Consider the following 27,547-nt stretch of genomic DNA (forward strand, 5'->3'; position numbering starts at 1 on the left):
CAAAAGACAAGAGACGGGCACAGAATTTACTCCAGAGGAAAGTTTCCCACTAACATCCTGGCGGTTCAGGGGGAGCAAGAAGGCAGCGGCCTGTTGATAGTAGCGAAGTCCCGCGCCGCGTCCAATGGGAAGCGGCCGTCCCTCCCCTCTGCGCGCTGGTTGGACAGCTCTGGAGTTCGCTGGGCCTTATTAACAAGTCCAGCCGGGAGCCGCGGCTGAAAAGTGCCCAACGCCCCGAAAGCGACGCGAAGGAGTCGCTGCTGCACTGGCTGGTCACAACCCCCATGAACGGCGGCTGCCGCGGCTCAGCGCTCAGGTCGGGAAGGAGGACTGCCTCTGCATGGCCCCCGGTGTTGATATGACTACTGTACAGCTCGGGGTCAAAATCGAGGAGTCTCCTGCGTCTGCTTTCAGCAAGCCCAGCAGCTGCATCCAGGCGAGCGTGGCGGCGATGGGAGGAGAGGAGGAGGGTGACAAGCCCAAAGTGTCCCCGTCCCTCCTGCCTTTCAGCGTGGAGGCGCTCATGGCTGATCACAGGAAGCCGGGGGCCAGAGAGAGCATCGCCACCAGCCCCGAAGGGGCAGTGCCCCAGGCTGCTGGGACTTCCACTCATCAGACCCTCAGTCCCAGGGCGGGATCCTTATCGGTGGCAGCAGAGACGCCGGCTTCCCCGCTGCAGATCAACAGCCATTTTCCTGCCGGGGGACTAGTAAAATTGCCCGAAGATGCACTTGTCAAATCGGAAAGCCCCGAGAAGCAAGAGAGGACGGCCTGGATGCAGAACGCCAGGTTCTCCCCACCTCCCCCTAGTAAGTAGGAGATCCGATTCGTGTGGCTAAACTGAATGTGTAAATACAGCAATGTGCCGTGTATGTTGTGTGCACTAGAACGCAAACTCCAGAGTCCTGATCACAGGGGAATTCCACAGGACTGATGTTTGGGACTCTTAGTTTTAAATTTCATTACAAAGAAGCCGCTATTTCCCTTCGTCCCCCTACCCCCCAACAAAAAGCAAAAGCTCCCCAAAAGCTATTTGCACATCGCATTGCGTTGAATCAGTTTGGGACAGTCCTTGTAGATCACTAGAACTGGAGTTCCGCTTAAGCGAACTTAGTTATACTGAAGTTCCCGTGCAATTTCTTTCCCCAGCACGTTTAATATGCTTTTTTTTTTAAAAAAAAAAATTTAAAACGTTTCTAATGGCAGAAGATGGCTTCAGAGTTTCAAATGGAAAGGGGGAATTGAAATGTCTCCTACCAAACGTTGTTTGGGGGAAAAATACTTGATTGCGTATGTCATTTCAAGTTTTGATTTGAACGAACCATACACATTCTCCAATCATGGCTTCAGCTCAGTGGTGTTCTTGTTGAAAGTGGTTTGTATTATTTTGTAGCGATACACATAGAGATCAGGTTCTTCAATTCTGATGCTTCAGTCCTGGGACTCGTTACAGGCGTCATGAGTGCAGGCTCGGTAATTGCAAGCGTTTTGTTTTGAAAGTACGTAAATCTGCAATTTTAGATTTTTTTCCGCTTTATTCTTGATATAAGTAAAATTCTAAAAATATCAAACCGGATGAGCTCTATTTAGATGAAAAAATCAAGTCTAATTATTGTGAAAAAATCAAGTCTAATTATTGTGCAGAGTTCCAGAAATTCAGTACAGAGGATTCTATCTCTGGTTCTTTGTGGGCCCAATTCTGCTCCCCTTACTAAATAAAACGAGCAGAATTTGATGTATACCCATGTTGCCATATAGAGTTCAGCACGGTGAAACTCGTTCAAAGGCCCTTGAGAGAGGACAGTCTCCAAAAGTGAGTTGTGTGCATATTTTTGTGGCTTTCATTGATTTATATTACAAAATTAGCAGAAGTATTTTTAACTCAAAATAAAACAGGCCAGGGTTCGGAAGAGTCTCTTTTACATTTTAAATTAGGCCACAGGAAGCAGAAGGATATGAAGGGCAATAGAGAGACAGAGTTAATTCAGAGCTCATAATTAAATACATGCTTAATCTCTTTCCCAGGGGCCTAATGAAGAGCGTGTGAGCCTGAGAAGGCCTGCCTGTTTTATTTTTGTAATTTAGTCCAATTAAAAAAAAGACAACACAGATACTTTCTTGGGCGTCTTCCCCCTCTGCCCTAGGCTAACACCGGCACCCGTTTTATGTCCTTGTACATTTTAAAAAGTAAGCGGACACTGAGGATATATGGCTACCTGTCCCAGTGCAAAGCGTTTTGTCGGCTGCTTTATATGAAGGGGGATCGATGATCTAGCTATGAGCCCTCAGTGGGTACTAGTTAGCATCATTGGGGCTGTGACCATTGGGGGGAGAGTTTTGAACCCTTTGTTACACACTCTTTGAAAAACACACAGCGCTGCTCCGCAGAAAGCGGGCGATCATTTCAAAAGTGCTATAGACATTGGAGATGGGCCTGCTCCAAAGCCCCCTGCATCTAGGCAGGGGCTAGGATCTGAATGTGAGCCCCCAGACTCAACCCCTCTTCCCACCCCTCCCTGATGCGTGTGTGTGGCGGGGGGGAACCTCTTGTGAATTTAGCAGCCTGCGCCCGGTAGCGGCTCTGCAGCGTTGCCTCGTGCCAGGTGCGATGTGCTGATAACCAGTTGGCTTTTTGTTTTGGTCCTTGTTGCCCCTTCTCCCTCCCCCCAGGGCGGCTGAGCCCCCCGGCCTGCACCCTGCGCAAGCACAAGACCAACAGGAAGCCTCGGACCCCGTTCACCACGGCGCAGCTGCTGGCCCTGGAGAGGAAGTTTCGGCAGAAGCAGTATCTGTCCATCGCCGAGCGAGCGGAGTTCTCCAGCTCGCTGAGCCTCACCGAGACCCAGGTGAAGATCTGGTTCCAGAACCGGCGCGCCAAGGCCAAGAGACTACAGGAGGCCGAGCTGGAGAAGCTGAAGATGGCAGCCAAGCCCATGCTGCCCCCGGCCGCTTTCGGCATCTCCTTTCCTCTGGGCGGCCCGGCGGTGGCGGGCGCTTCCCTGTACGGAGCCTCCAGCCCCTTCCAGCGGGCAGGGCTGCCAGTGGCGCCCGTGGGACTGTACACGGCTCACGTGGGATACAGCATGTACCACCTCACATAGAGCGCAGCGGGGCACACGGAACCCACCCGACAGCAGCCTGGCTGGGGCGCCCCCTCCCTCAAAAGCCAGCGGGCCAGCTCCTGTCCCTGCCTAGCCATCTTGTCCCCACCAACCCTCAGCTTGGCTTTCAAGCGCCCCCCCCCCCGCCCCTGTCCCTGCATCTCTCGCCCCGGTTCCACGCTCCTCACACTCTGCGAAGTTCCTAACAGCCCCTTTGCAGAGACTTCCAGCCACCGGGCTCCACGGTCAAGTCTGGCTTTGTTTGCCTCGTTTAGCTCTTTATTCTTCGGCACCCTCCCTGCGTTTAAACGTTGATCCGATCTCGCCAGTGGTTTCCACAAGCTGCTCCTCCCTCAGTACCCCAAACCAGGAGAAACCGAAAACATCAACCATCCTTCCAGCTCAGACAAGGGGCCGTGGCTCCAAGCCCTGTGATTCCTTCCCAGGTTAATTCCGAGACATGCAGGCAGAGCTAAGAGTTGGGGATAGACCACTGCGTTATTTGGGAAGGGTTGGCTTGGAATTGAAATGACAAAGGCTGAATGCCAGGAACACTTTTCTCTCTCTTACGCAAGAAAGAGACAAAATGTACAGTAGTCTCTCCGTATTCATTTAACAGCGCTGTCTGTTATCTGTGTTTCTTCCTCCAACAGCTCCTTTGGAAGGGGCCCTGTGTACTATGTAATATACTGTATATTTGAAATTTTATTATCATTTATATTATAGCTATATTTGTTAAATAAATTAATTTTAAGCTACAGTGCTTGCCGTATGTTGATTGCCCTTTGTCTCCACACCAGACCTGAGCTAACGGATTGGATTTGTTCTCCTCCCAAACAAGACATCAGTGTGTAGATGAGATTCCGCAGCGAGCACACATGAAAAATACTTTCCTTGCGCCAGGGTTATCCACATGGTGCTGTATTGCCCAGCCTGTAACATATTTTTAGGGTGTACTCCCGGATTTATTTGAATTTTACTTAAAAGTTCCCCCACTTTTTCTCTGATGCGAAAGAAATATCCTGACCCATCTAACAATTGGGACTGAAAATGAATTGCTCGGTAACTGTCAGAATCCTGGAATGAAGAGGTCAGATGCACTGGGAATGCTGATCTCAGCTGACTGCTTGAGGAACCGAGTGTGTTCCCTTTCTTGTCCCAGATTATTTCAAAGTCCAGTTGAACAGAATAATTTCCCCTTTATCCTCACATTTCACGAGCCCCAATTTTCTGTGCGATTAGGTGAAGTAGGTGCTACACTTCTAACCCGAGTGCTGCTGATGAGATTAAAAAAACCCAATCCCGAGCAGTTTGTCTAGTTCAAAACTCCCAGAGTATTGGGGGAGTGTTAACGCGCTCTGAAGGCGAAGCTGGTTTCTCATCTGAAGTTATCGGGGCTACAAGCAAAATAGAAGTCGGTGGCATTTCATAGGAAACATGGGGCTACCGCTTCCTCTCCTCCAGGCTGGGCTTTGGGGCTTTGAAGGATGTATGGGGTTGAGGGGAATGTGCAGGGGGCTCTATTCAGTTTCTGGTTGAAAGCTATTGGAGTTACTCCGAGGATGTAGGTAACTCGGTGTGCTAAGTGGGGGAACATTGCAGAGATAAAGGATAGGATCCAGTCCGGCCTGGTGTGTGTGGGGAGGGAGACGGGACATTGGGTTGAGGGGCAAGGCCGGTTCGGTGTATAGAGGGGCACTGGACACCTCCAGGCCTTATGCAGGGTGACTGGGTGAGCAGCGCGATCAGTGGTGAGAGCCAGCAGGCGGGCTGGGGACTGGGAAGTGGAGGGGACAGACCTTGCATTGCGGGTGGGAGGTGGGGTTAGGGACGCAAGTCTCTTAAAGGAAAGGGGTGGGGACAGCTAGCAGCTCAGGAATTCTGCCCTTGGGCCCTGTAGGATTGAAGTTCAGCTTCGCGCTGGCGCCTGGAGAGCTCGGGGGGACCCCCCAGCCCTCAGGTTCCCTGGACTCCGTAACTCTTACAAAGGTCAATTTCAAACCGGCTTTGATTGAAGTCTGGACTTGTCAAAATTACCCTCAAGAAAATATTAGCGATATTAAAGGTGTTCAGTTACCGCGGGGGAACTGGTGTAAGTCATCCATGGGCCAACTCCGGGCGATCGCACGCAGCTATTTGGTATTGTAAAGCAAAACCTACCACACCGCTTGCCCAACGCGAAGGTCACAAGCACGAGGCTGTTCTTCTCCCTGTGGACGCAGAGCTTGGAACAAATAGGGGACCCTCTGGCCGTAGGGAAGCATTTCGTCTGGGACCAACAGACTCGAGCTCAACCCCCAAGATCCTCCCGCGTTTCAGTACCATGAAGTCCCCCGCTACACGGGCCCATTGTTGCTTTGACATGAATGCTCCCCATAAATTCCTCTCTAACCATGCCACTCTATCTGATTTCGGGTTGGGAAGGACCGTTAGGCAAAGACTTTTCTCTCTCTCTCTCTCTCGTTTTGTCTTTACGTCCAAGCAATGGCACCGGGCTTTCCCCTGCTCGCCGTGCCAGCAATTTAAAACATGAAGGTTGAGGCAAAGTTAGAAGAGAAATAATTGCTGTAATGAGCCCGAGCAATCTTCTGCAGGCACAACATGGCTCCAGCGAGACTGTAGCTGTGGGCGAGACTTTTATCATCTTCTAACTATCAATGATGCTTTCAGTAACTCAGCACTACATACCTGCGCCTTGCCACTCTCTCCAGCGCTTGCTTTTCTAATCTCCCCGCTCTCATCTTTCTCCTCATCCCCGCCCCCCCGCTATTTTCCTTTTTCTTGCGTGCCCGTCTTCTTGTCCTTTCTTTTCTCCGCTTTGTGAAAACGACAGCGGCTGCAATAACGACAACAGGGCAGAGCCCTGCACGGTGGCGAGACACACCGAGATGCTGGCGATTTCCCACGTTCCGGCTCCAAGAGAGTGGCCTGGGATAACGCTGCCCCCTGTGAGATTAGATCTCGTACCAGAATTCACCTTGGGAAGGGCCTTTCAAAGGATCAGACGGCAGGAGTCACCCCCAGGTCTTCAGGCAACACACACTGTTTGCTTCTGGCAAAGCAGGGGCTGCCTGCCATCCTCACCTTTGCCTGCACCTCTGGGTGGATATTAAATTAATTACCACCCAAAGAACGCTGAGCTTTGACATCAGAGCCATGCCCTTTCATCTCTCTCGCTTTTTTTGTTGTTGTTTTTTACACTGTGCCAACTTGGGGTGGATCTCTGAAGCAACGAGTCCGCGTCTGTGCTTTAGGTCCCCCGGCCCCGACCCTTGGGGTAAAGTCCCTGGTTGCTCAATTAAACCCAGATGAGAACAATTAATAACTAAGTAATGACAATAAGTTGGGAATCACACGGATGAACGCGCCATGTGAATAGGAAAAGCTCACACAAAAGAGCAAAAAGGATTTGTCGGCTCTTTTTAAGGGGGGATTGGCTTTTCTTTTCTCTTCCCTCTGGCTTACCAGCAAATAAAACTCACTTTGGTGTCTTTGTCGCCTTAAGGATCTCAGTGGGCAGTTGGAAATGAGAATGGCTGTTTTCCTTTCAACTTGAGGGTGCTGGCGCCACGCAGCCCCAAGGATAGAGAGTAGCCAAAGCAAAGTTGCTTAATATCTCTCCTCCCGCCAGTCAATCCCCTCTCACACAAACAGCCTATCCCCACGCATATCGATGGAGGCTATGCACACCCAACGTACGGAACACAAGGAGATTTCCCCGCAAATCCCCCAACTATAGAACACTGCATGTAAGACCCCCCCTCGTCCCCCCCCCTCCACACTGTGCTATAGTGAAAGCAAACCAGACAAAGCCCGAGAGGGCGCCTCCCATGTAAGAAGTAGCATGTTAATGCAAATCTCTACAGAGGACATAATACACACAGTAGCCAGACCAGGGGGAGTGTAAACAAACGAAAAAGGAAGCCATTTTGGTAAATCTTCCCCCCGAAAGAGAGTCCAGTTGCAGTATTTTGTTTATGTCTACATTATACTCACAAGAATTCAGCCTTTAAATACACGTGACCAACCAGCATATATCTCCATACTTTCAAAACGACATGCAACCCCCCGCCCCCAACACCAAAGCGTGCTTGTCCACATAGAAAGTGGACAGCCAAAATTCAAGGCTCCTGTCACAAGGTGAAATTAAAAAAGCAGGGAAGCAGGCTGCTCCAAATTTAGGATCACACTGCCCATTACACATACAGCAAACAACTGGAAAAACCTGCTGAAGAAATGCCCCACTAGAGCATGGTTTAATGGTGTTTCGTGAATTTCTGGTCATTTCAAAGTTTCTTGCAGAATTTAAGATTGAATTTGAAATGCAGTTTAGTGTCTAGTCCCTCTGAATGTGACCCCGATGACATGTTGGGTAAAAGTTTCGGAAGCGCTTAGGTATTTAGGAGCCCAAGTCCATGACTACACACAGTTCTTGTACCAGTTTAACTATTCTTGTTAGAAGTATCGTTTTTCTATCAAAATAGTTGTGTGTCCTTATACCCACAGAACTGCACCGACACTAGGGGGCTTGTACTGGTATAGTTAAACCAGTAGAGTTTTTGTATGTAGACAAGGCCAAAGTCACTACTGAAAATGAGACTCAAGCTCCTAAGTCATTTAGGCACTTTTGAAAAATTTATTGTAAGTGTGTAGTCAGTGAAACTGGAGCTATAGCTCTGAGGGCCCATCTATACAACAAATAATAAATATTAACATATTACACATATGGCTGTATCAGTGACTTCAATATACAGTGCAGCTGGCCACTGACTGGGTTACAACATGATTCCAACTAACAGTGTTCCCTAACCAGGTCAACCCATTTTACTTTCCTGGTAATGCAATACATTTAAGGACTCCCCTCACTACAGTTGGAGCTGTGTTGTAATGGAGTAAGGAGACAACTGTTTTATAACAGGGTCACCTACCATAGCTGCATTTGTGCTCTAGACAGATGTGATGTGCCCTGCCCCTTCATCTCACTAGGTTGTTGATTCTGAAGCTTAATGATGAGAATTTAAATGGAACTATTGTTATATATTTCACAGTTTCTCATTGTAAGAGAAACACCCTGTGAGTCTGAGGCTCTGAATGAACCTCCGTGTGACGGGATGTCCCCCCTACGCAACGCCTGAAGGGGTAAATTAGGCCAATTAACCTATAGACTGCACCTGGAGCCAGGGCGTGCTAAGGCCTAGCTGGCTGAGGAAGTCCAGCTGAGGGAGGAGCTGGATGGGGTTTATAAAGCCAGGAAGCTGGCAACAGAAAGGGGCTATGCTATAGGGAAGTAATCTACAATCACTGTCTGGGAAAAGGGAGGTGTGTTTTGGAAGCTATTTAGAGCAGATAGCCTGCAATTACTCCCTAGGAGGAGGGAATTTGGGCTGGCAAACCCAGAGGCACTGAAAGAACCGGAAGTCATGAAAGAGGCTAAGGGAAAGGCAGCAAGCTTCAGGAGGGAACAGACCATGGCTGCTGTCTAGCGGGTCCCTGGGCTGGAACTCTGAGCAGGGAGTGGGACTGGGTTCCCCTACTGGCCACTTGGGAAGTGGAGCCATCAGGGCAGTGCTGGAGAAGACTGCCTCAGACTAACTGTTTGTGCAGAAGGACTTTGGTACCCCTGAAAGGGGAAACTATGTAGTGACCTGGCTGGAGGGCTGAGTCATGAAGAGGAGGCTGCAGTTCCTGGAATGAGAGAGGGGCTACAGAGAGAGGAAAAGACAGTGATTGAGTGGGACCACTGGAAGGGGCATAGCTCTGTCAGAGCTAATCCCCAGATCTGCCAGGAGGTGGTGCAGTCCAGGGGTGAGTACAGCCCATGTCACACATATTGACATCAGCATTGTAGGATTCGGCCCTAAATGTATTTGGTTTAGCATGGCTGGATTTACTGGGAAGGATGTTCCACAGGAATAGGGACCCAAATCTGAAAGTGGCTGAGCATCTTCAACTTCTACTAAAGCAGTGGCCCCCAAACTTTGCATGGTTGTGAGCCCCATTACCCCTGTCTGTGTCCCCTCAGGAGCCAGGGCTCTGGGGGGGAGCATGGACAGGGGTAATGGGGCTGCAGCTGGGGGCAGATCTGGGGCTGGGAGTGGAGCTGTGGCTGGGTGCGGGGGGCAGGGTTGGGGCCAGGCTGGGAGTGGAAGCTGGCCTGTGCTCTGCTGCAGCCCCCTCCCCATGAACGTTCCTCTTTGCTCCCCCTGGGGGTGGGGGGGGAGGTGTCTCTCAGTTTGGGGACCTCTGTCCTAAAGCCAATGGGAGCTTAGGGTGTTCAGCTGCTTTTAGGGGGATCAGCATCTCCCAGGTCTGGAACCTAAGGATGCAAGTTTTAAAGGTGCAATTAAACAGATATACTTTAAGACAATTACTTTATGCATTTTGTTCTCCACAAACCATTTGGAGTGGAAGAGAAAATGGAAGATTTACGGTTGTTGAAAGCACCCTGGTAGCAAGGGGTAGAAAAAATTAAGAGAATTGGAAAAGGTGTAAGTGGGGTCTGAAAATTCTCAGGAAGGGGGGAGATAATTGTTTTTAAAAAGATCAGAGGGGGTGAAATACTAATTCCATTTCATGTAATTATATAAGGGTGTATGTTTGACATTATATGCAAAGATCAGCTAATGTTAGTTCAGAAATATAGCTGAGATGTTTGAAAAATTAAAGGGCTAAGGCCCACATTCTCAAAAGGTATTTATGCATCTAACTCCCATTTATTTCAATGGAAGTTAGGAACCTAAATATCTTTGATGATCTGGGCCTAAATTCTCTGTCAGTGCCAGTGGATGAAACACATTTATGCGAATAGAGCTGCATCCATTTACATTAGCAGATAATCTGGTCCAAGATTTCTAATTCTGCTGTATTGTCCATCCTCTATTTTGGTGATAGATTACATAAATAGTATGCATTGAAGTTTGTTTTTAAAAAAGAAAGCAGGATTACAAAATACTTGTGCCTTGGAATTGAGTTAAATGTGGAATAGACAACAGACCTTCATAGAGTAACAGACTTTAAAGCCAGAAGGAGCCATTATGGTGTGGTCTGTACAATAGCATGAACATGCAAAGCACTGTATAAGTGCTAGGTAAATAATATTAGATAACAATGATAACAACATGAATAGTAACTTGAATGCAGACTTTATTTAGAGATAAGCACCGCTAAATAACGTTAGCGACTTAGCTTTAACTGGTGTATATTTAACTGAAGTACCTTTATCTGATGAGCCAGTATCTAAACTCAGAAAGCTCTGAAATTTAGAGCTTAAGACATCTTTAATTTAGGAATCTTTAACTAAGGCATCCTTCACATCAGTGTTGCTAAATGAGTATTTGATAGATTTATTCTGAACGGTTGCATCCTGAACTGAGGGACAGAGTCACAAATGGATCCTAATATGAAGTCTCCTTAACTGTGGTTTTTATTAACCACTAGGATACCTGAACTACAATTAACTGAAGCATCCTTAACAAACTTGTCTTTTGCTCTGGAGGCCTTAGCAAAGGTATCCTAATAAAGAAATTCCATAGCAAATGCATCTTTAAATATGTTCATTTTTAAACTAATCCAGGCCAAAACCATTGGGGTGGGGAATAGAAAGGTGTGATGGACATGTAACTTTAGAACATGCATAGTTTTAAAATTTTCTTCAATGTACATGCTTTTTTCCTTCCTCAAAGAGGAGTATAAAACCAGGTAGGTTTGACGTTCCTAACTGCATTTGCTTTTGAGTTACATGTGCCCAAAAATTTCACTTGAAATAGACAGGACAGTGATTTTCTTCCCCCAAGCTTTCATAACCTTAAACAAGAGGGAATCTATTGTCAAAATAAAGAAATAAAATACATTATTTTAAAATAGAATTTGGGATTGAAACCAAACAGACATTTTCATTCTAAGAGGAATTAGTTTGAAAACATTATAAACTGAGATCCTAATCCCAATAGTTTATCTAGAGTTTACTAGTAGTGAATTCTATAATACATGTGAGAGACAAGGTGGATGAGTTAGTATCTCTTATTGAACCAACTTCTGTTGGTGAGAGACAAATTCATCACCGGCTTTGAGCCTGATCCAAAATCCAATGGAGTCATTCCATGAACTTTAGCAGGCTTTGGATCAGATTCATAAACTTGTGCAACTTCACTGTAGATGGTGGAGTTGAGCTGCTTATGTGAAAGTTAAATAAATAGAGCCCAATGTGTGTGAGTGTATGGGTGAATTGTGGTGGGTTGGTTGCGAAACCACTTAAGGAGTTTTTTATTTAATTCATATGAGTGTTGGTGCGTATATAAAGATTTTCATATGTATGCACACACCACATATGTGAAGTGTATATTTTCATTTAAAATATTTGTCACAATGCCCACTGAAACAAGTATTAATGCACTATGATAAACCAACATTTACTGTGTAGATAGCACTACAGTAACACACACACTCTGACAGACCTGAACACATACTTTAGAAATCAGCAGAATCTGTTTACACTGAACTGTAATAAAAACCAAAGGACACATCAGTTAGTATCAGAAGTTTATCTTTTCAATATCCAGAAACCGTTTCTGTGCCTTTGATCTATTCTGTCAAGCACTACTGGAAAATTGCATCTCTGTAATTACTGCATTCAGTATAGGACACAACTTGCTGGCAGCATTCACCAGTATTGACCCCGTAGGGACATGCTTTCTGGGTGCAGATAAGTGACGTTGGCTCGTGTTCTAAAAAGCTTTCACATAAAGAAAAGGCAGAATGTGCAACATTTCAGTGGATGGGATGATGCTATACAAATTAGTTATGTCTCTTTTCTGTTTCATCTATTAGGCTCTGACCCTATAATGATTAATCCCTCTTCAGGCAATATTACTGTTGGCTTCAGTGAAATATTAGCCTGAGTGAAAAAACATGCAGGATCAGGCCTCACTTGTGAAATACATGCAAGTGCTGCATTGGGCCTTAAATTTATCAACAGGACTCCTTCCCTGTGGGTTCCACCTACCCGGATGGAGTCTGGAGCTGTCCTGTTCTTGCGAGGGTCCTCAGAGCTGCAAGACATGGTAGTGGTCCATTGATCCTCCATCCTCTTACCTGGGTCCTGTCCGAGGGGTGGGAATTTACCCTCAGTCACAGTCAGCATACTATCGGCCCTTTACTTACCTTTATGTCACCTGTTGTGGGGGTCCTTGCTTTACCTGTGTTCCTATCCAATTGGTTCACCTCTGGTGTACCTTGTTTAGAACTGTTGATGGTTTAATAAATATCTTGGTGTTTACACCCACACATCCTAGTTAGTTTACTTTTTTTTAAAGGGGCTAACAACAAACCGCAATGATATATGTGGGTGGGGGGAGGTTCCTTTAAATTGGTTCTCTGCCAGCCTTACTAACCAGTCAACACCATGTGGTGATTGTCAGAATACAAGGTGCAGAGCAGAGAGGTGAAAACCAACATAGAGCACTCTCGTAAGGGAACAGCAGCAGGAATTGTCCAAAAAACACAGGGTAAGTCACAAACATGCTTGGGCAACATGCCTCCAGGATGGTAAGGTAAACACACATGAAAACAATGGTGAAACAGCATCGTAAATACTGGCAACTCTTAGTAAACTTCCAGAGCAATATGCTCCATACACATGTAGTCCACATGCTTGCACCGCAGTATTTAGTGGTGTAAATAAGGGAAGAAACAGTGAGAAGGACACACAGTTCTTGCTCTTTGGTTTGAGGAACTGTGTGCCAACAGACTCGCCAGAGCTGGGTAGGGTGACTCTGCTGGATGCGCCAGAATCATCCCCACACTGGGCATGGTGGGCACTGGGTCTGCTGTTTGAAGCTGCTTAGTTGATTTCCATTGTGGTCAAGTAGCCTGGCAAGACACACCCAGAGTCACTGACAGTGGAACCAAAAGGAACTCCAAGGGGTTGGGGAGGAGTTAGGATACTCAGTGGTGGGGCAGTGCAGGGCGCAGAAGGGTCAGCTGTAAGAATTGTATTCCTAGTACTTCGGCAGTTGTTGGATTTAGACTGTAGGTGCCCTCAGCCCACCAGAAGAGAAGAGGACTAGAATTGTGTGACAGGGTGTGTAGTTGCAGCTTGTCCTTGCAGAGATACAAAAGAAGTTTGAAGGAGACTGTGGGGCTATGACTTGTTTTCCAGACTTTAAGAAGTTTGTGTGCCTTACAGAGAGTTTGGACAGCATCCCACAGAGTCTGAGAAGGGTAAATCCTTCCAGAGAAGAGCCCTGCGGGAACACATGTGCATATGAATAAATTACATTTTTGCAATTGAACTTGCAATAGTAACAAGTACTAAAATTTGGGTAAATGCCCCTTGAATATCTTGTCTTTGAGAGGTATTGACAATATTCAGAATTGTTTTGTGATAAAAGTAAATTATCTATACATATAGATTTTAGTAAATATTGGTCCTTTAGAGGCTTTATTGCTCTGCTATCAGATTTAACACTGTGTAATATATGTCTGTATACCAGTCCTGAAAAGGCTAACCTCTTGTCTGTACCACAGCAGAAAAGCCTGCTGACTCATAGAAGACTAGGCTTGGAAGAGACCTCAGGAGGTCATCTAGTCCAACCCCCTGCTCAAAGCAGGGCCAACCCCAGCTAAATCATTGCCGCCAGGGCTTTGTCAAGCTGGCCTTAAGAACCTCTAAGGATAGAGATTGCACCACCACCCTCCTAGTGAAATAGTTTTTTCTAATATCCAACCTAGACCTTCCCCACTGCAACTTGGGACCATTGCTCCTTGTTCTGTCATCTGCCACGGCTAAGAACAGCCTAGCTCCATCCTCTTTGGAACCCCCCTTCAGGTAGTTGAAGGCCATCAAATCCCCCCTCACTCTTCTCTTCTGCAGGCTAAATAAGCCCAACAGAGAGAAATGCTATACCAGCTATTAGCAGATTGCCTTACCCAAATCCATCATGCGTTCATAGTGCACATACAATGGGCCTAATGAACTCATACACATTTTGGTGAGGATGAACTCAGGCTCAAAATGAAGAGCCCCAATCTTTGTCCTGGTGTAATGGTTAGGCCCCATGTCCTGTTTTGTTTTTGAATGTTTTGTTACTTATCTGTGTACTTCCTATGAACAGCAGCTATGCGTAAACAGTTCAGTCAGTGGGAGACTAAGGCAATAAGTGTCATTTTATCTTTTTATTTACCTACTTCTTTCCTCCTTTCCCTTTTATGATGGTTTAGACCACCCTTCATCACTCAGCCCATATCTGTTAGTGCACCAGTTCTTGAAGGTTTAGTTGGTTGAAATTGGAATAAGGTATACTTAATTTTTTATAGTACAGTGGTATATCCATTTTCCTTTTCTCCTGTTTGGGTGTTTGTATGCATTGTATTTGGCCTCAATCCTGCAGAGATTTATGCACATGAATATCTTTATGGACATGAATAACCATTGACCTCCATCTTGTGTGTCACACTGAACTAAGTGGAATTGCTCATGTAGGGTAACACTACCGATGAACATGAGTGTTTCCAGGTTCTGGACGGTTTTTGTAACTTTGATATTTATAGTGGTATTAAAAAATCTCTACATTTCTATTTTTAAAATAGAGAAAGTAAATCTTGGAAGATTCTTACATTTTAAGAGCTGTACTCACGGGTTCAAGAAAACTTACTTTGTTTTTGACTAGTAAATGTTTTCTATTCTGACATCGTAAATGAAACTATTGACACATTATTGAGCTATTTAGAATAGTCATGCTACAGATGTATTGTAGCTCTTGTATTTGATTTTAAAATAAAGTTTGTTAAAAAACAGCATAATATCCTTATAACATATTCCTTGAGATCTTAATTGAGGAGAAGATGTCATTTATGGTAACATGCCAATTAATATACAAAAAGCTTAGGCCCCAATCCTGCAACATCTACGATGTGGGCAGACACTTGTGCTTGCTCAGAGCCCCACTGTCTTCACTGAGGCCCCTTCAGGCATAGGGAGTTGTCAGTGTGCAATGAGTTGTGGGATCAGGGCCTTAGGTATGATCATAAAGCTAAACATCTTTCCAGCTCTTCCTCAACTTAATTTTCACAACCTTTCCTCCATTGCCATGAGAGCGTCTCCAGCCAGATTCTACTTAGTTTACACTAAGGTGTAACCAGGGAGGTGCTCTGTTGAAGTACAGCTGAGGCCAGTGGAGTCACTCTAGATTTTCACTGTTGCAGCAAAGCAGAATCTGGTTTCTTGTCTTCTCTCTGGGACCACCTCTTGCCCCAGCTCAGTTCAGTTCTGCAGCTGGTCCTGGCACCATTTTCATCTCATTGTCCACGACCCTCATGTGGTGATATCTGCTCCAGTCTCATTTCCGCTTCCGTTCCCAACTCCAGCTTGACTCAGTCCTATCATCATGATCCAAGCTACATTTTTATCCCCAGCTTGTTTCTGATATCAGTTTTGCTCCGTTCAAACCTTTACCTCCAGCTTCTATGCAACTCCTGCATCCCCACTGTCTTTACTCCTGACATAGATTGCACTGGGCTCTATGGTGAGTGAAGGAGGCCCAGAAACCTCAAAGGAAAATCAGATGAAAACAAACCTTCACAGCTCTCCAGAAATTGGTGTCAGCTGAGCTCCCTGATACAGAGTTTTACAGCTCTATAAATCAGGCTGAAAATGTAACCAGAAGCCCTGTTAGCTTTCTGTTTCTTTTAGCACATCCGCTTCTTGTAAAATTCAGATTAGAGGGGCTGGTCTCTGTAGAACTTGTTCCCTCTGAACCCAATCGGACCATAAATCAAAGACCTACAAGTCACTTCAGCCAGCAGATTCTGGATTTCATCATTTTATTGCCTTTGCTGAGGTTATGTAAATGCTTTTTTGATAATCTTGACCTCAGTCATACTCTTAGAAGCTGAAAAAATTCTGTATTTTCCATGGCTCAGGTATGGCTTCAAATATCCAGGATTATCTTATTTCTATATAGTCCTGCAGCCTCTATTCATAGGACTAATTTCCTTGAAGTCAGTGGCACCACTTACATCAGCAGGGGCTGCAGGATCAATTGTTTTATTATGTGAGCAGAGGAAATGGAATGGGACGGGACTCCAAGAACCACTGCAATGAAAAAAAGCTGATTTCATGTTGATGTGTGAACTATTTCTTTAACTTTGATGTGTGATTCAGTGGCATGTAAAATGATCAGATGAATAACAGTGTATGATTCTTCATTAGATAACTTGTTTGGCCAGACAAAATGATGGCTGTATAACCTCGGGCAAGGATTTCACAGTCAGACTGCAAGCATGAAAGATAAAGCTGTTTCAAATAAATTCTGCCTTCTTAATGACAGCAAATCAAAGTGGGGCTAGCAAACTCATGATAAGCCAGTGCTGAGTTACACAAGCCTGTTCAGTAGTGCATCAGAGCTTGGTCACTGCCTCAATTCAGTGAGCAATATGAATGGGAAATCATTAGTAGAGAAAGGAAGACTAGTTTTTGTCACCCTGTTTTTGAACCCGCTGCCATGTAATATAGAAACAGGTTCTGAGCCTGCCTGTACTTATCTGTTTTACCTGTCCACTTCCAGATGTCACAAACCCATGGTCATCAGAATAATTTTTTTACTCCCTCTTCCTTCTTGTTGGGACAGATTTCTGTCCACCACCATGATTACACCACTATTCAGAGTTCCAATACACGGTTTTTTTGAGGGGGGAAGGCTAGCAAAATGATTCCTTGGGATACACAGCAGATATAATTGATTCATATAACATAAAAATGCTTTTGGCTATTGATTGATATAATATAAAATTGCAGAAATCAAAACTGTAGTAATGTCTCACTGTAATTTCTTAGGGGTAAGTTTAGTACCAGTGTTCATTTGTCAGTTTTTAAATTAAAGCATATGCACCTAAGAACGGCCATACTGGGTGAGACCAAGGGTCCATCTAGCCAGTATACTGTCTTCCGACAGTGGCAGATGCCAGATGCTTCAGAGGGAATGAACAGAACAGGGCAATTATGGAGTGATTCCATTCCCTGTTGTCCAGTCTCAGCATCCCTCAGTTAGAGGCTTAGGGAGATGCAGAGCATGGGGTCTCATCCCTGTTGAAGTTCTATAACAAGATATAAGTTAAAGCTTATTTGTCAGAAACCAGGACCCCATTGTGCTAGGTGCTGTACAAACACAACAGAAAGATGATTCCCTGCCACAGAGCTTACAAGAATTTACAGTACAAGTACACCCATAGTTTCATATTTCTAATTATAAATAACATATGATCTGTGGAGAAGAATGTCACAGGCACTAGTGGGAATTAAGTTGCTAACTCCCATTGACTTTAAATGGGGTTTTGATGACTGCCCATTGTGCTTTTGAAAATCTCTACTTACACTGTTAGTAATATGATTAAATGTCAGAATAGATGCTGGTAACATCTTCAAAAGTTTAAGTACCTAAATCACTTTTGAAAATGAGATGTAAGTTTCTAAGTCACCTAGGGGTGTTTGAAAATGTTACTCATTTTCATTGTCTGGCTAAACATAAAGGGGTATTTTAAAGGCTTGTTAAAGATTCTTCTGAGTATGTGATAGTGTTACATTAGGACACCATCTGCTGTCCAACTGGGGTCCAGCTACAGTTGGCTAACTGCTAAAGTAGAATGTACTACGGTAGCTATAAAAATAATAGAAACTAGTAGTCTGTGTAATGTCTTTACAAAACAAATTACCTGTCAGATGTTGTAGTCTATAGAGGACTATACAGAATTATGCTTTTTTGTGTGTGTGCAGTGAGAATGCATTGAAAGAGGATTTCTTCCTGCATTAAGAGTTTCTCCTCTTCGCTAAAATGTTGTTCAGATTTTCAGAACAGCTGAGAAATAAAAGGAATCAGTAGCAAATGGAAATCAATATTTCTCACTTCCCGTTCTCCAAAGAGTTGTACAAACTCTTTATTCCTTCCACTACTGCTGTGAGAAATGTAAATTTCATCCTTATGTTACAGTTGGGAAAATGGAGGCCAAGAGATGCAGTGGCTTACCCAGGGCCATACCATGATTCAGTGGCAGAGTCGAGGTTAAAAGGCAGGACTTCCTGATGCTCATTCGGTCTGACCAAACCACTGCCTCTGTTCCTTAAAAGTCCCCAAACCATACAAACCTCATCACTGACATACCAAACTTAGTGGGGTAGATGCTCAGCTTGCATAAAATGTCAGAGCACCATCAGCTTCACTGGAGCCGTAACAATTCACACCAGCCAAGGATCCTCCTCAACATGTCTCTTCTGAACTGGATGCCCAAGGGTTCATGTCATGTGGAATGAATGCTGTTAAAATAACCACAGACTGCGGGAAGCTGTGTACCAGGGAAAGGGGCTTCAGCAAAACAAATAAAAAATGAAGTGAATTTAGTACTCCTGAAAAGTGTTTTGGACAACGAGCTTGGAGATTAAGGATATTCAAAGAACAGATCCAACACAGACATCAGCAATGCAAGCTACCTCAGACTGTCCCAGAAAAGCACCCCAACTTGTTCTTGCTGAAGCACCTTTAACATTGAGAAGGCAGCTTAGTTTCCATGGTCACTCAAGCCTGGCCTTTTTGCTGAGACTGACAATTAGTTCTAATTATAGAGGAGGTTTCTATGCGATGGACATCTGTCAGTCACAAATAGAATTGAGACCACCAACTCATTTCACATAGGCCACTGACTAACCACCAGATGGTAATGGCTTTCAGTCACTATTAACTTGGGCCATATTGAAACCAGTGACCTAGAGGTGAAAGACTCCATCTCCTATTTCAGATCTCCTGCTGTAGTGCCTGTGCTAAATTTGTTTCAGGTGTCGAAGGTAGCTTGACAGGCAGTTGCTGACTCCTTTTAGAAAACTATTCTATTTAGGGGTAACTTTGCTTGTATAGTCTATTTTTTTTATTTCTCTTCCCCTGTTCTTTATTAATAAACAGGATTTCTTTTATTTTGTTAATAGGTCTTTTGCTCCTACTGCTTAAAATGGCAAGACTATTCCAGAGGAAGAAAGTTCAATTAGCTTAAACATTTGATTAACGTCTGTAAGACAGCTGTATCAATTCACTGTGCGGAGTCAAAACAACTCCTGTGATAGGGATAATAAAAAATGGAACAAACTAAAGACAGCGGGTTAAGTGTTTGAGAACAAACCAGACTAAGCTGGCACATCTGAATTTTGCCCTGTAATGAGATCATCCTAAACAATCATCAATTAATTCCTTTATTAGCTCAAACAACTAGGAAGTCCTACCATGAACGAGGGACACATGTATATGTCTTATTATATTTACTTACAAATCAGTTAATGTAATAGTTTGTTTTTCAAGGTTAGACACAGCATAAATCGCATACAGTTAACTTTTCTCAATAGACATGTAGCATCAAGCTGTCAAAACAAGTAGTACTGTTCCCTACCCTGTTACCAAAACTAAGTTCCAGTGTGTAGGGTGTCCTTAGACAGTTGGTTGATGTTCAGACTATTTACTAATGGTTCTCCTGTGAAAGCTCCTTATAGGCAGTGAGAAAGGAAGTGTTAGTAGTTCCCCTCCACAGGGTCCTCAGCTAGTCTTCATCCTAGACAATGCTATTCAGGGGTCAAATCAAGAAGTTTCACTGATCCTGGAACACTATAGTCTGCCAGGCTGCAGACCTTTATAAGGGTGAGGGTGGTCATGGGCTGCATTGTAGAATCCTGTTTGTCTGTGTGGCTTCTGATGTCCTAACCCATTATTCCTGGAGAAGGTAGGCCCACCTGGCAGGGTGAAGTTTTTCCACATCTAAAACTCACCTTCCTTGGTTATGAAATATTCATTTCACAGGCCATAGTCAATCAGCTTTGTGGGTTACAAATACACTTTGCAGAATGACCTGTGAATGCTATACTTAAGGCTTGGATGTGGCATTTTTGGATAGATTGGCAGGGGTCAGAGGTGAGTGTCAGGGAACTGGAGAAGAGTTGGCAGTCTAGGTGGAAGATTAAGGCTTGATAGTGTAGACATAGGGCTATGCTGGCACAGCCTGTAGTGAGGTGGACTGGCCCTCCCCAGACAAAGGAAGAGGGTGGCTCCACCCCCTTGTGGGCAGATCCCTACCCCGAGCTTCGTCTGCCGGAAGTATAAAGGCGGGACCCGGAAGCTCAGTAGGGGCCCAGCCACTGGAGCGGACAAATGTGTCCCCTGAGCACCTGTGCTGGGAGGTGGCAGCAGGCCTGCAGAGTGCGGACCACTGGCCTGGACCACCAGGGGCCTGGACTGACCTGACCCTGAGGGAGGCAGACAATTGGACCGCCTGGACTTCTGGATGACCCGACCCCACAGGAAGCAGACAGCTGGCCTGGACCGCCTGGACCCCTGGACTACCAGATGGCTGGCCCAGACTGCCAGCTGGCCCAACCCTGGCAGAGCTTCATCTTGCTTCACTGGACCAGCAGGTGTCCTTGGAGGGGGAAAGTGGAAGCGGCCCAGGGGTGATAGACCTGTCTGGCTGCAACATTGGCAGAGGGTGAGTCAGCGTGTTGTGACTTGGGCCCTTACTGATGCAGTGGCAGACCCCTCTGCCACCCTTAGGTCCCTGGGCCAGGACGCAGTAGAGAGGGAAGGCCTGCATCCCCCCCTGCCACCCAAGCAGTGGGTGGCAGTCTCCCCCTCCCAGAGGCTAGCTGAAGGAAAACCTGAGTTAACTGACTTTGTTTGCAGCCCCACCTGAGTGCAGGTTGGAGCTGAGTGAGTTTGTTTCCTGCCCTGCTCTGAACCAGAGCTTTGGATGATTGACTATTTGCAGCTCCACCTGAGTGAAGGCTTGAGGAGGTACTAGGGCTGCAGGGAGGCAGCCAGGGCAAGAAAAGGCAACAGGTCCAACCCCCTTGTCAGTGATTGGCCATTTCAGACTTCAGTTTGCCCCTGAGAGAAGGGGCTAGAGGATGACTGGCAATAGCCACTGAGGCAAGGTGGGTCTAAGGGGTTGGGGTTCTCCTGGGAGGGGAGATCCAGAGTGTGGGGACGGGGCACCATTGTCCGAGAGGGAGGCAAGGCCTGAACTGGTGGAGATAAAGGAACTGCAGAGGGGCAGGTAAGGGCAGAGGAGAAACTGACCAGAGGAGGGCATGCCTGAGCTGGATCAGCTAATTCCTGGATTGACCAGCAGGAGTGCCCCGCCCTGCTATAAGCCCAGTAAAGTAGACACAGCCTATGCTGACAAAGAGCCTTCTTCACAGGAATACCACCCCCCTGAATGATGTTAGCTCTGTTGATAGATGCCTTCTTCCATTGACATGGCTGCATCTACACTGGGGTTTTTGTTGGCTTAGCTATGTCGGTCAGGGATGTTGGTTTTTCACACCCTTGACTGATGTAGCTATGCCAACATAATTTTTAAGTGTAGTCAACTCTGAACAAGGATTTTAACAGCAGGAATGAAGAGGAAGGGAAGATTCTCAAGATGTGTTACATTCTTTCTTTTCTTGCACCCACTTTTGCCTGTTTAGTACAAATGCTGGAGGTAGATATAACCAGACCACTAAGTGGTCAGGCTGTTTACCGGTGGCTATTAAAGTTGTTCAGTGAGCAATTTCTGTATTGCTCAGTTAGGAGCTCAGTGTCGCTCTTCCCAGGGCCACAAGACACCTCGCTACCACCTGCCCGTGGCATGAGGAAGCCTTGTCCGTACCTGTCGGGGGGTTAGCTCCCTGACTCCACAAGCCACAGGTAACACACTCACACATTCACTCACTCACTCCTCTCAGTCCACATGGGCTCCACTCTCCCTCATGCAGGCTGGACATAAGCACACTCCAACCTATAAGTCCTCTGAGCATCCCCCTGTGCTGTGCCATCCCTTAGCCACAGGAGACTCTCAGAATTGCAATGCCTGCTGTTCCAAAAGGAACAATACACCACAGCTTACTAGCTACACCTTAGAACACAGCTCTGCTTGACACACAGCACTTTGATTTCTTTATAGAGAAAGTGAGTGTAAGTTTATGTAACAAAGAATAGAGGCTGATGTGATAGCAAACAAATATTGGAGACAAAGGGTTCCATATAAAACAACATCCATTTTAAACCTAAACTCCACTAACAAGATGCCCTCTTGTCTAATCACGTATGGCTTACTCCAGAGTCCTTCTCCGTGTTTTTTAACTGGGATGGCTGAGACCCTTCTTTCATGAGCCCATGCACACTGGCAACTTGTCTCCCCTTGATGAAGGACACCTGGGGATTCATCTGCACCCCAGATACAGTTCCAAAGTTCACCGTCTTTACTTCAGAACAGGATAACTCCTACTATTTTTTCCTGAAGCCCCCACAACTTGTTGATTAGCATTTTGTTCAGACTGTAAATGGGTATCCACTGTGAATCCTATGGTACTCAATTTGCACATGACCGGCCAGACAGAGATAAGCATCTTCCTCGCTGCCTGACAGGAGTATATGGATCATCCTGTGGTGACCTGCCTTAACTCACAGACCTGGAGAATATATATTAAAATTTGTGTATCACTCCACATATTTTCTATATATACATCTCACAATGATTATGATGACCAGTGTGACACAGGCTTTCATTAGAGACCTTACATGATGTTCTTTGGCAAACTAGTATGTAGATCCTAGACCTGGGGGATCCCGGTAACTCTTATGCACCCTGTTCCCTCTGTCAGTTGGCACCAAGAAGTCCCTGGATCACATTGAGGCGTGGTCTGCACTTAAAATGTAGATCGGCATAACCACAGTGCTGAGGGGTGTGAAAAAATGCACCCCCCTGAGTTCCCTAGCTATGCTGACCTAACCCCATAGTGTAGATACAGCTAGATTGACAGAAGGATGCTTCCATCAACCAAGCTACCATCGTTCATGGAGGGGCAGCGTCCATTGCTGTAAGGGTCATCTATGCTATGGAGTTATGCCGGCACAGATATGGCTCCATAGCTATGTCACTGTAGTCCCTATAGTGTAGACATGGCCTCAGATATACAGGTAATGGCCTCACTCTCAGAGGAAAGCATTAGGAAGCATACACTATGATGCGTATCTGGGCCAAATGCACACTTCATGTATAGATAAATACACATTTTCAACCAATAATCATTGCTGATAGAAAATGTCCAACATTGATTAAATAAAGAAGTTACAGATCACACACTGGTATTCCACAGGCAATAGGCAGGTAGAGAAACTTTACCGGTCAAAGGACACAGTGGATGATAGAGGGTCAGCTCTTTGAAATATTCATATATTTAGGCTTGGCAGATTATTTTATTTATAATTTTGATGGATAATATTCAACTCATTATTTTTAAGCACTCTTTCTATTTTTATTGATTTAAATGTTCACATTTGTGTGAAATTAGGGGGGGTTTCAGACAATAGGAGGACTAGACAATTATTTAATGAGTGTAGATGTTGAGATTCAAAAAATTAAAGCTTTATAACTATAACCGTTAACATCACATGTCAAAATATACAAAGTAAATATCCTTAAATCAGACTCTAAGTTCTTTAGTAGCATTTTTCTTTTTCTTACTCTGCCTATGCATAAATTTTAATCATTAATGTAAGTCTTTTTTGTCTGTGTATGGTGAAATCAATGTTTGTTGACATTCACAGATAAAAATCCTTCCAAGCCTATATTGTAGTTCCTAACAAGGTGGTTGGAGTTCCCTCATTTTATCTAATGTTCAACTATGTGACAACCTGTAATTGCTACCCTTCAGTAACTGAAATTTTTTGATGGATCATCTTGATTGCCCATTTCTTGATTTCCTCCTTGAGGCACTTCATAGACGCAGAAGCCACTGACAAATGTAAAAGCTTTGAATGTGAGAACTGAATTTTTCTGAAATATATGCAGTGAGCAACATCTCAGTACTATTGTTGTCAAAAACTGGCTTCACTCTTACTCTGCTGTTGCCTTCTTTCAGTCGTCTTTCCTTTTTTTTCCACTCTCCATTCCCAACTAGCCGTCTAATGGCCGTACAGGGAATGTCAATTATGGCCTTGTCAACATAGGAAAGTTTTGCCAGTAATGATGGAATAATTATCCTGATATAATCAAACTGCTATAGTTATACCTATAGGACTTGTTGTGTAGGCATTCTTAGGGCTTATCTATGCTTAAAACTTGTACAGCTTTAATTACACCAGTTAAAGCAGTGCAACACCCTAAGGGTGGATGCAGTTCTACTGGTGTAAAGGTGCTGAAACCCGTATAGCTATTCCCCTATGGAAAGGAGAATAACTATGTCCACACTAGGGCTTTTACTGATGTAACTGCATCGCAAAAAAATTATCAAAATACTAACTGAAATAGTTATACCATAAAACTTCTAAATATAGACCAGGTGTTATTCTGGAGTTAGAAGCTTTCTTCAGTCCAAAGCAGCATGTGATGAATCAAAAGGGCCCTCTTATACCAGAATAAGATTGTTCACAGGGAACATTATACTGATATGAATTTAAACTGACAGTTGTATCTTAGTTTATAGCAAACTTTCCCAGGTAGACAAGCTAATGATAATTCATCCATATCCTGTTCCTAATGGCCTGGTCAAAGGGCCAGGAGTCGCTCAGAAATCTCTCTGGTAGCTCTTGTACAGTACAAAGTCTCCACAGAGAGAACTGGTCATCCCTTAGCTCTCATGACGTCCATCATCATGAGTGGTGCACTAGGAACTGCCACCTGTTCCCAGCGCCCTGTCCAGCGTGAGTTTTTCCTCCCCTCTTATTTCCTACTTTTTCTACCTTCCTCCTCCCCCAACAACCTTTCTTTCCTCACTGCCATCTTTCTCCTTACACAGCACACAGGTGAATTTCACTAAATGTACTTCTTACTCCCTATTCTGAGAGCTTATATAGGGCATAGGCTTTGTAATGGCCCTGTATACAGGGCTGAATTTCACTCAGTGAGTAGTTAATACGGCTACTCAGTTGAGTAAAATAAGGAGGATTTGGCCCTAAGTCATTTAAGGCTTTAACAATAAACCAAGGGCCTGATGCTGAGAGGCGCTCAGCATCTATTAGTTCTCTTGACTTCAGTGTGTGATGTGAGCCTGATCCTAAGAGCACCCACAATATACAACTAAAACATAACTAGTGATGATCATTGCCCCCTTGCCCACAAATGAGTCCCCCAACTATTAATTGATCTGAAGAACAAAACAGAACCACATGAACCTGAAACCAATCAACTGACCCCCTTCTAAAATCAAACAACCTCTGCAATACATGACTAGAAGATGGAATGCACCATTTAAAGATGAAACCTTCATTATATAGCAATCCTTCCAATACATATAGAAGTATTACGTATTTTCATACATTAATCCTGGGCCCAGCAACATAATCCATAAACGATTTCCATATGTTTTTGAATGAATCTCCCCTGTTCTGTATTTTATAAACCACTCTCCCAAGGCATGCAATATGAGTAAGAAGAGCCATCCCTTCCGCCTCTGTTAGGGGAGCTCTGTCTTTCTAGTGCCTCAGAATGAGTCTCTTTGCCACTGTGAATCTGAGCCACAACCAGGTTGCTTCCTTGAAGGAAATTTCTTAAGATCAGAAGTACTAGTAATATACAGCTCTGGAGTATACAGTAATATACAGAACAGCAATACCATCCCTTTCCCCATTATGCACACGTGACCACATAGTCCCAAAACATGTGAATAAGGCCTGCCACATAGATTTGATCCAACCAAAAAAACATGCAGGGCTCAGACCCAAACCTTTTTCAAATGTATTCTGTGTAGCTTATGTAAAATATTAAAATATGTAATTTTAAATTCATGCCCTTTACTGCTTTATAATTAAGAAACCAGATCTTTCCCCACTGATTTTCCATGCAACTTTTCCCTGTTCTCATATCCCATGTGGCTCCTTAAGTATGTTAAGGCCCCACTATTAAAATTTATATAAATCAGATGGCTGGTGAGTGTTGAATCTGATTTTTCCTCACTAACCTGAGGGGCGGGGAAATATTAATATGTTTGAATTTTAAAACCACAAATGGGCTCTTGAATAATCTGGGTCAAAGCCTTAGATGGTGTGCACCAATTTATAGCAGCTGAGGATCTGGCCATGTAAATTTTAGTCCTGAGATTCACAGGGGTCTATGAGACAAATGATAGGCTCAGTAAAAGGTCTCTTCTCTAAACCCACAAGTGAGGCACTAATGTGTGAAAGTGAGTTTTACACACAATTTTAATGGTTGTATTTGTATCTTTACACAGACGCACAGTTCAGTCAATGAGATTGTGTTGGACACAGTAGAAACATTACAATCAAATCTCCACTTTCTCCCCTAGTCCAGGAGTCACCTCTGCCTCTACATCTCAGTACCTCATATCCTCCTCATATGAACATGCCATTCTCATGAACCCTCCATCTGTGCTTCTTTTCACACAATATCCCAGGAATTAATGTCTGTATGACTTTCAGGCCTCATGCTTGCAGCACGCTATCATGGCAGGCATAACAAGGTGGCGCTGTTACCCATAGTCTTCCAAGTTCTTTTTCTTCGAATGTGACTGAGCTTTGACTCTTGGAAAGACATGCTGTGTTAGTTCTGAGTTATGCAAGGGTTTGTGTAGAGGCAGTATGACTGGAGAGGGAGCTGTGTGAGCAGTGGGAGACTTTGCTGTCTGCCTCGGGATCTCATTAGGGTCGGTTTTGGGGGCAGAGTCAGGAGCACCAGAAGCTCACTAGGGGCGGGGAGGGGGGGAGAAGGGGGGCTGCTGGTGCCCAAACCATGGCCCTGCCCCGCACTTGCTCCTCTCCACACCTCCCTCTGTCACTCGCCATTAAGGCAGGTAAAAAGTAGGAGGAAAAAGCCCTCCCACTTTTAGAAGTGATAGGGCCATGATCCCCTGGCCCCCCTGTTCCAATGCCCTTGGCAGAGTTGTTCCTTGGAACCAGGCATTGGTGCTGAGATTCCCTGAAGAAGGGATTGCTCTGAATGCTGTTTGATCATCTCATTTCAGGATGGTTGAATATTTACAAATAAATAACTTCACATCCAGGGGGGAGTTAATTTGCAAAGCCCTGACATCTGCTTCTGCTTAACAGAGTGGTGATGCTGGTGCTGGAATGGGACACTGTTGTCAGAAGAAGAGGGGCACCATATATTTAGTATTCTAGGTATTGCTAGTTATATATTTTACTCTGCTTTTAAAACTCCTTTTACACTGAAGATATTTTGGAATGAAAGATGGCAGGAATCTGAGGACAGGACAGGGAATAGTCCCTCCTAGCCTCTATGAGCACATGGAATTTTAAGAAATGTAAAGAAGTTTTAGGGAGTATATTTTGGGGAGGACATCAGCTCAATCCAGAAAATGAACACAATGTAGATCTAATTGTTACAACAGTCTTCCTGTCTTCAACGTCATAGTCTCTGAATTCTTTGCTATGACATGCAAAACATACCAGGCATTTGGCTTTTGG

The 27,547-nt window shown here is 44.8% G+C and overlaps 1 protein-coding gene across 1 annotated transcript; it reads left to right on the plus strand.

The window, feature by feature from the left end:
- Positions 1–219: 219 nt before the first annotated feature.
- MSX1 (msh homeobox 1) lies at positions 220–3,859 on the plus strand. The gene is made up of 2 exons (XM_007062938.4): positions 220–809; positions 2,671–3,859. The coding sequence occupies exons 1-2, from the start codon at positions 341–343 to the stop codon at positions 3,099–3,101; spliced, it is 900 nt and encodes a 299-aa protein (XP_007063000.1). The 5' UTR covers positions 220–340; the 3' UTR covers positions 3,102–3,859.
- The last annotated feature ends 23,688 nt before the right edge of the window (positions 3,860–27,547 follow it).

This window comes from Chelonia mydas, chromosome 4 (genome assembly GCF_015237465.2).
Source record: "Chelonia mydas isolate rCheMyd1 chromosome 4, rCheMyd1.pri.v2, whole genome shotgun sequence".
NCBI lineage: Eukaryota > Metazoa > Chordata > Testudines > Cheloniidae > Chelonia > Chelonia mydas.

Coding starts and splice junctions, on each gene's coding strand:
- MSX1 (XM_007062938.4), top strand. CDS start 341: ATGGCCCCCGGTGTTGATATGACTACTGTACAGCTCGGGGTCAAAATC. Junction 810..2,670: donor GTTCTCCCCACCTCCCCCTA/GTAAGTAGGAGA, acceptor CCCTCCCCCCAG/GGCGGCTGAGCCCCCCGGCC.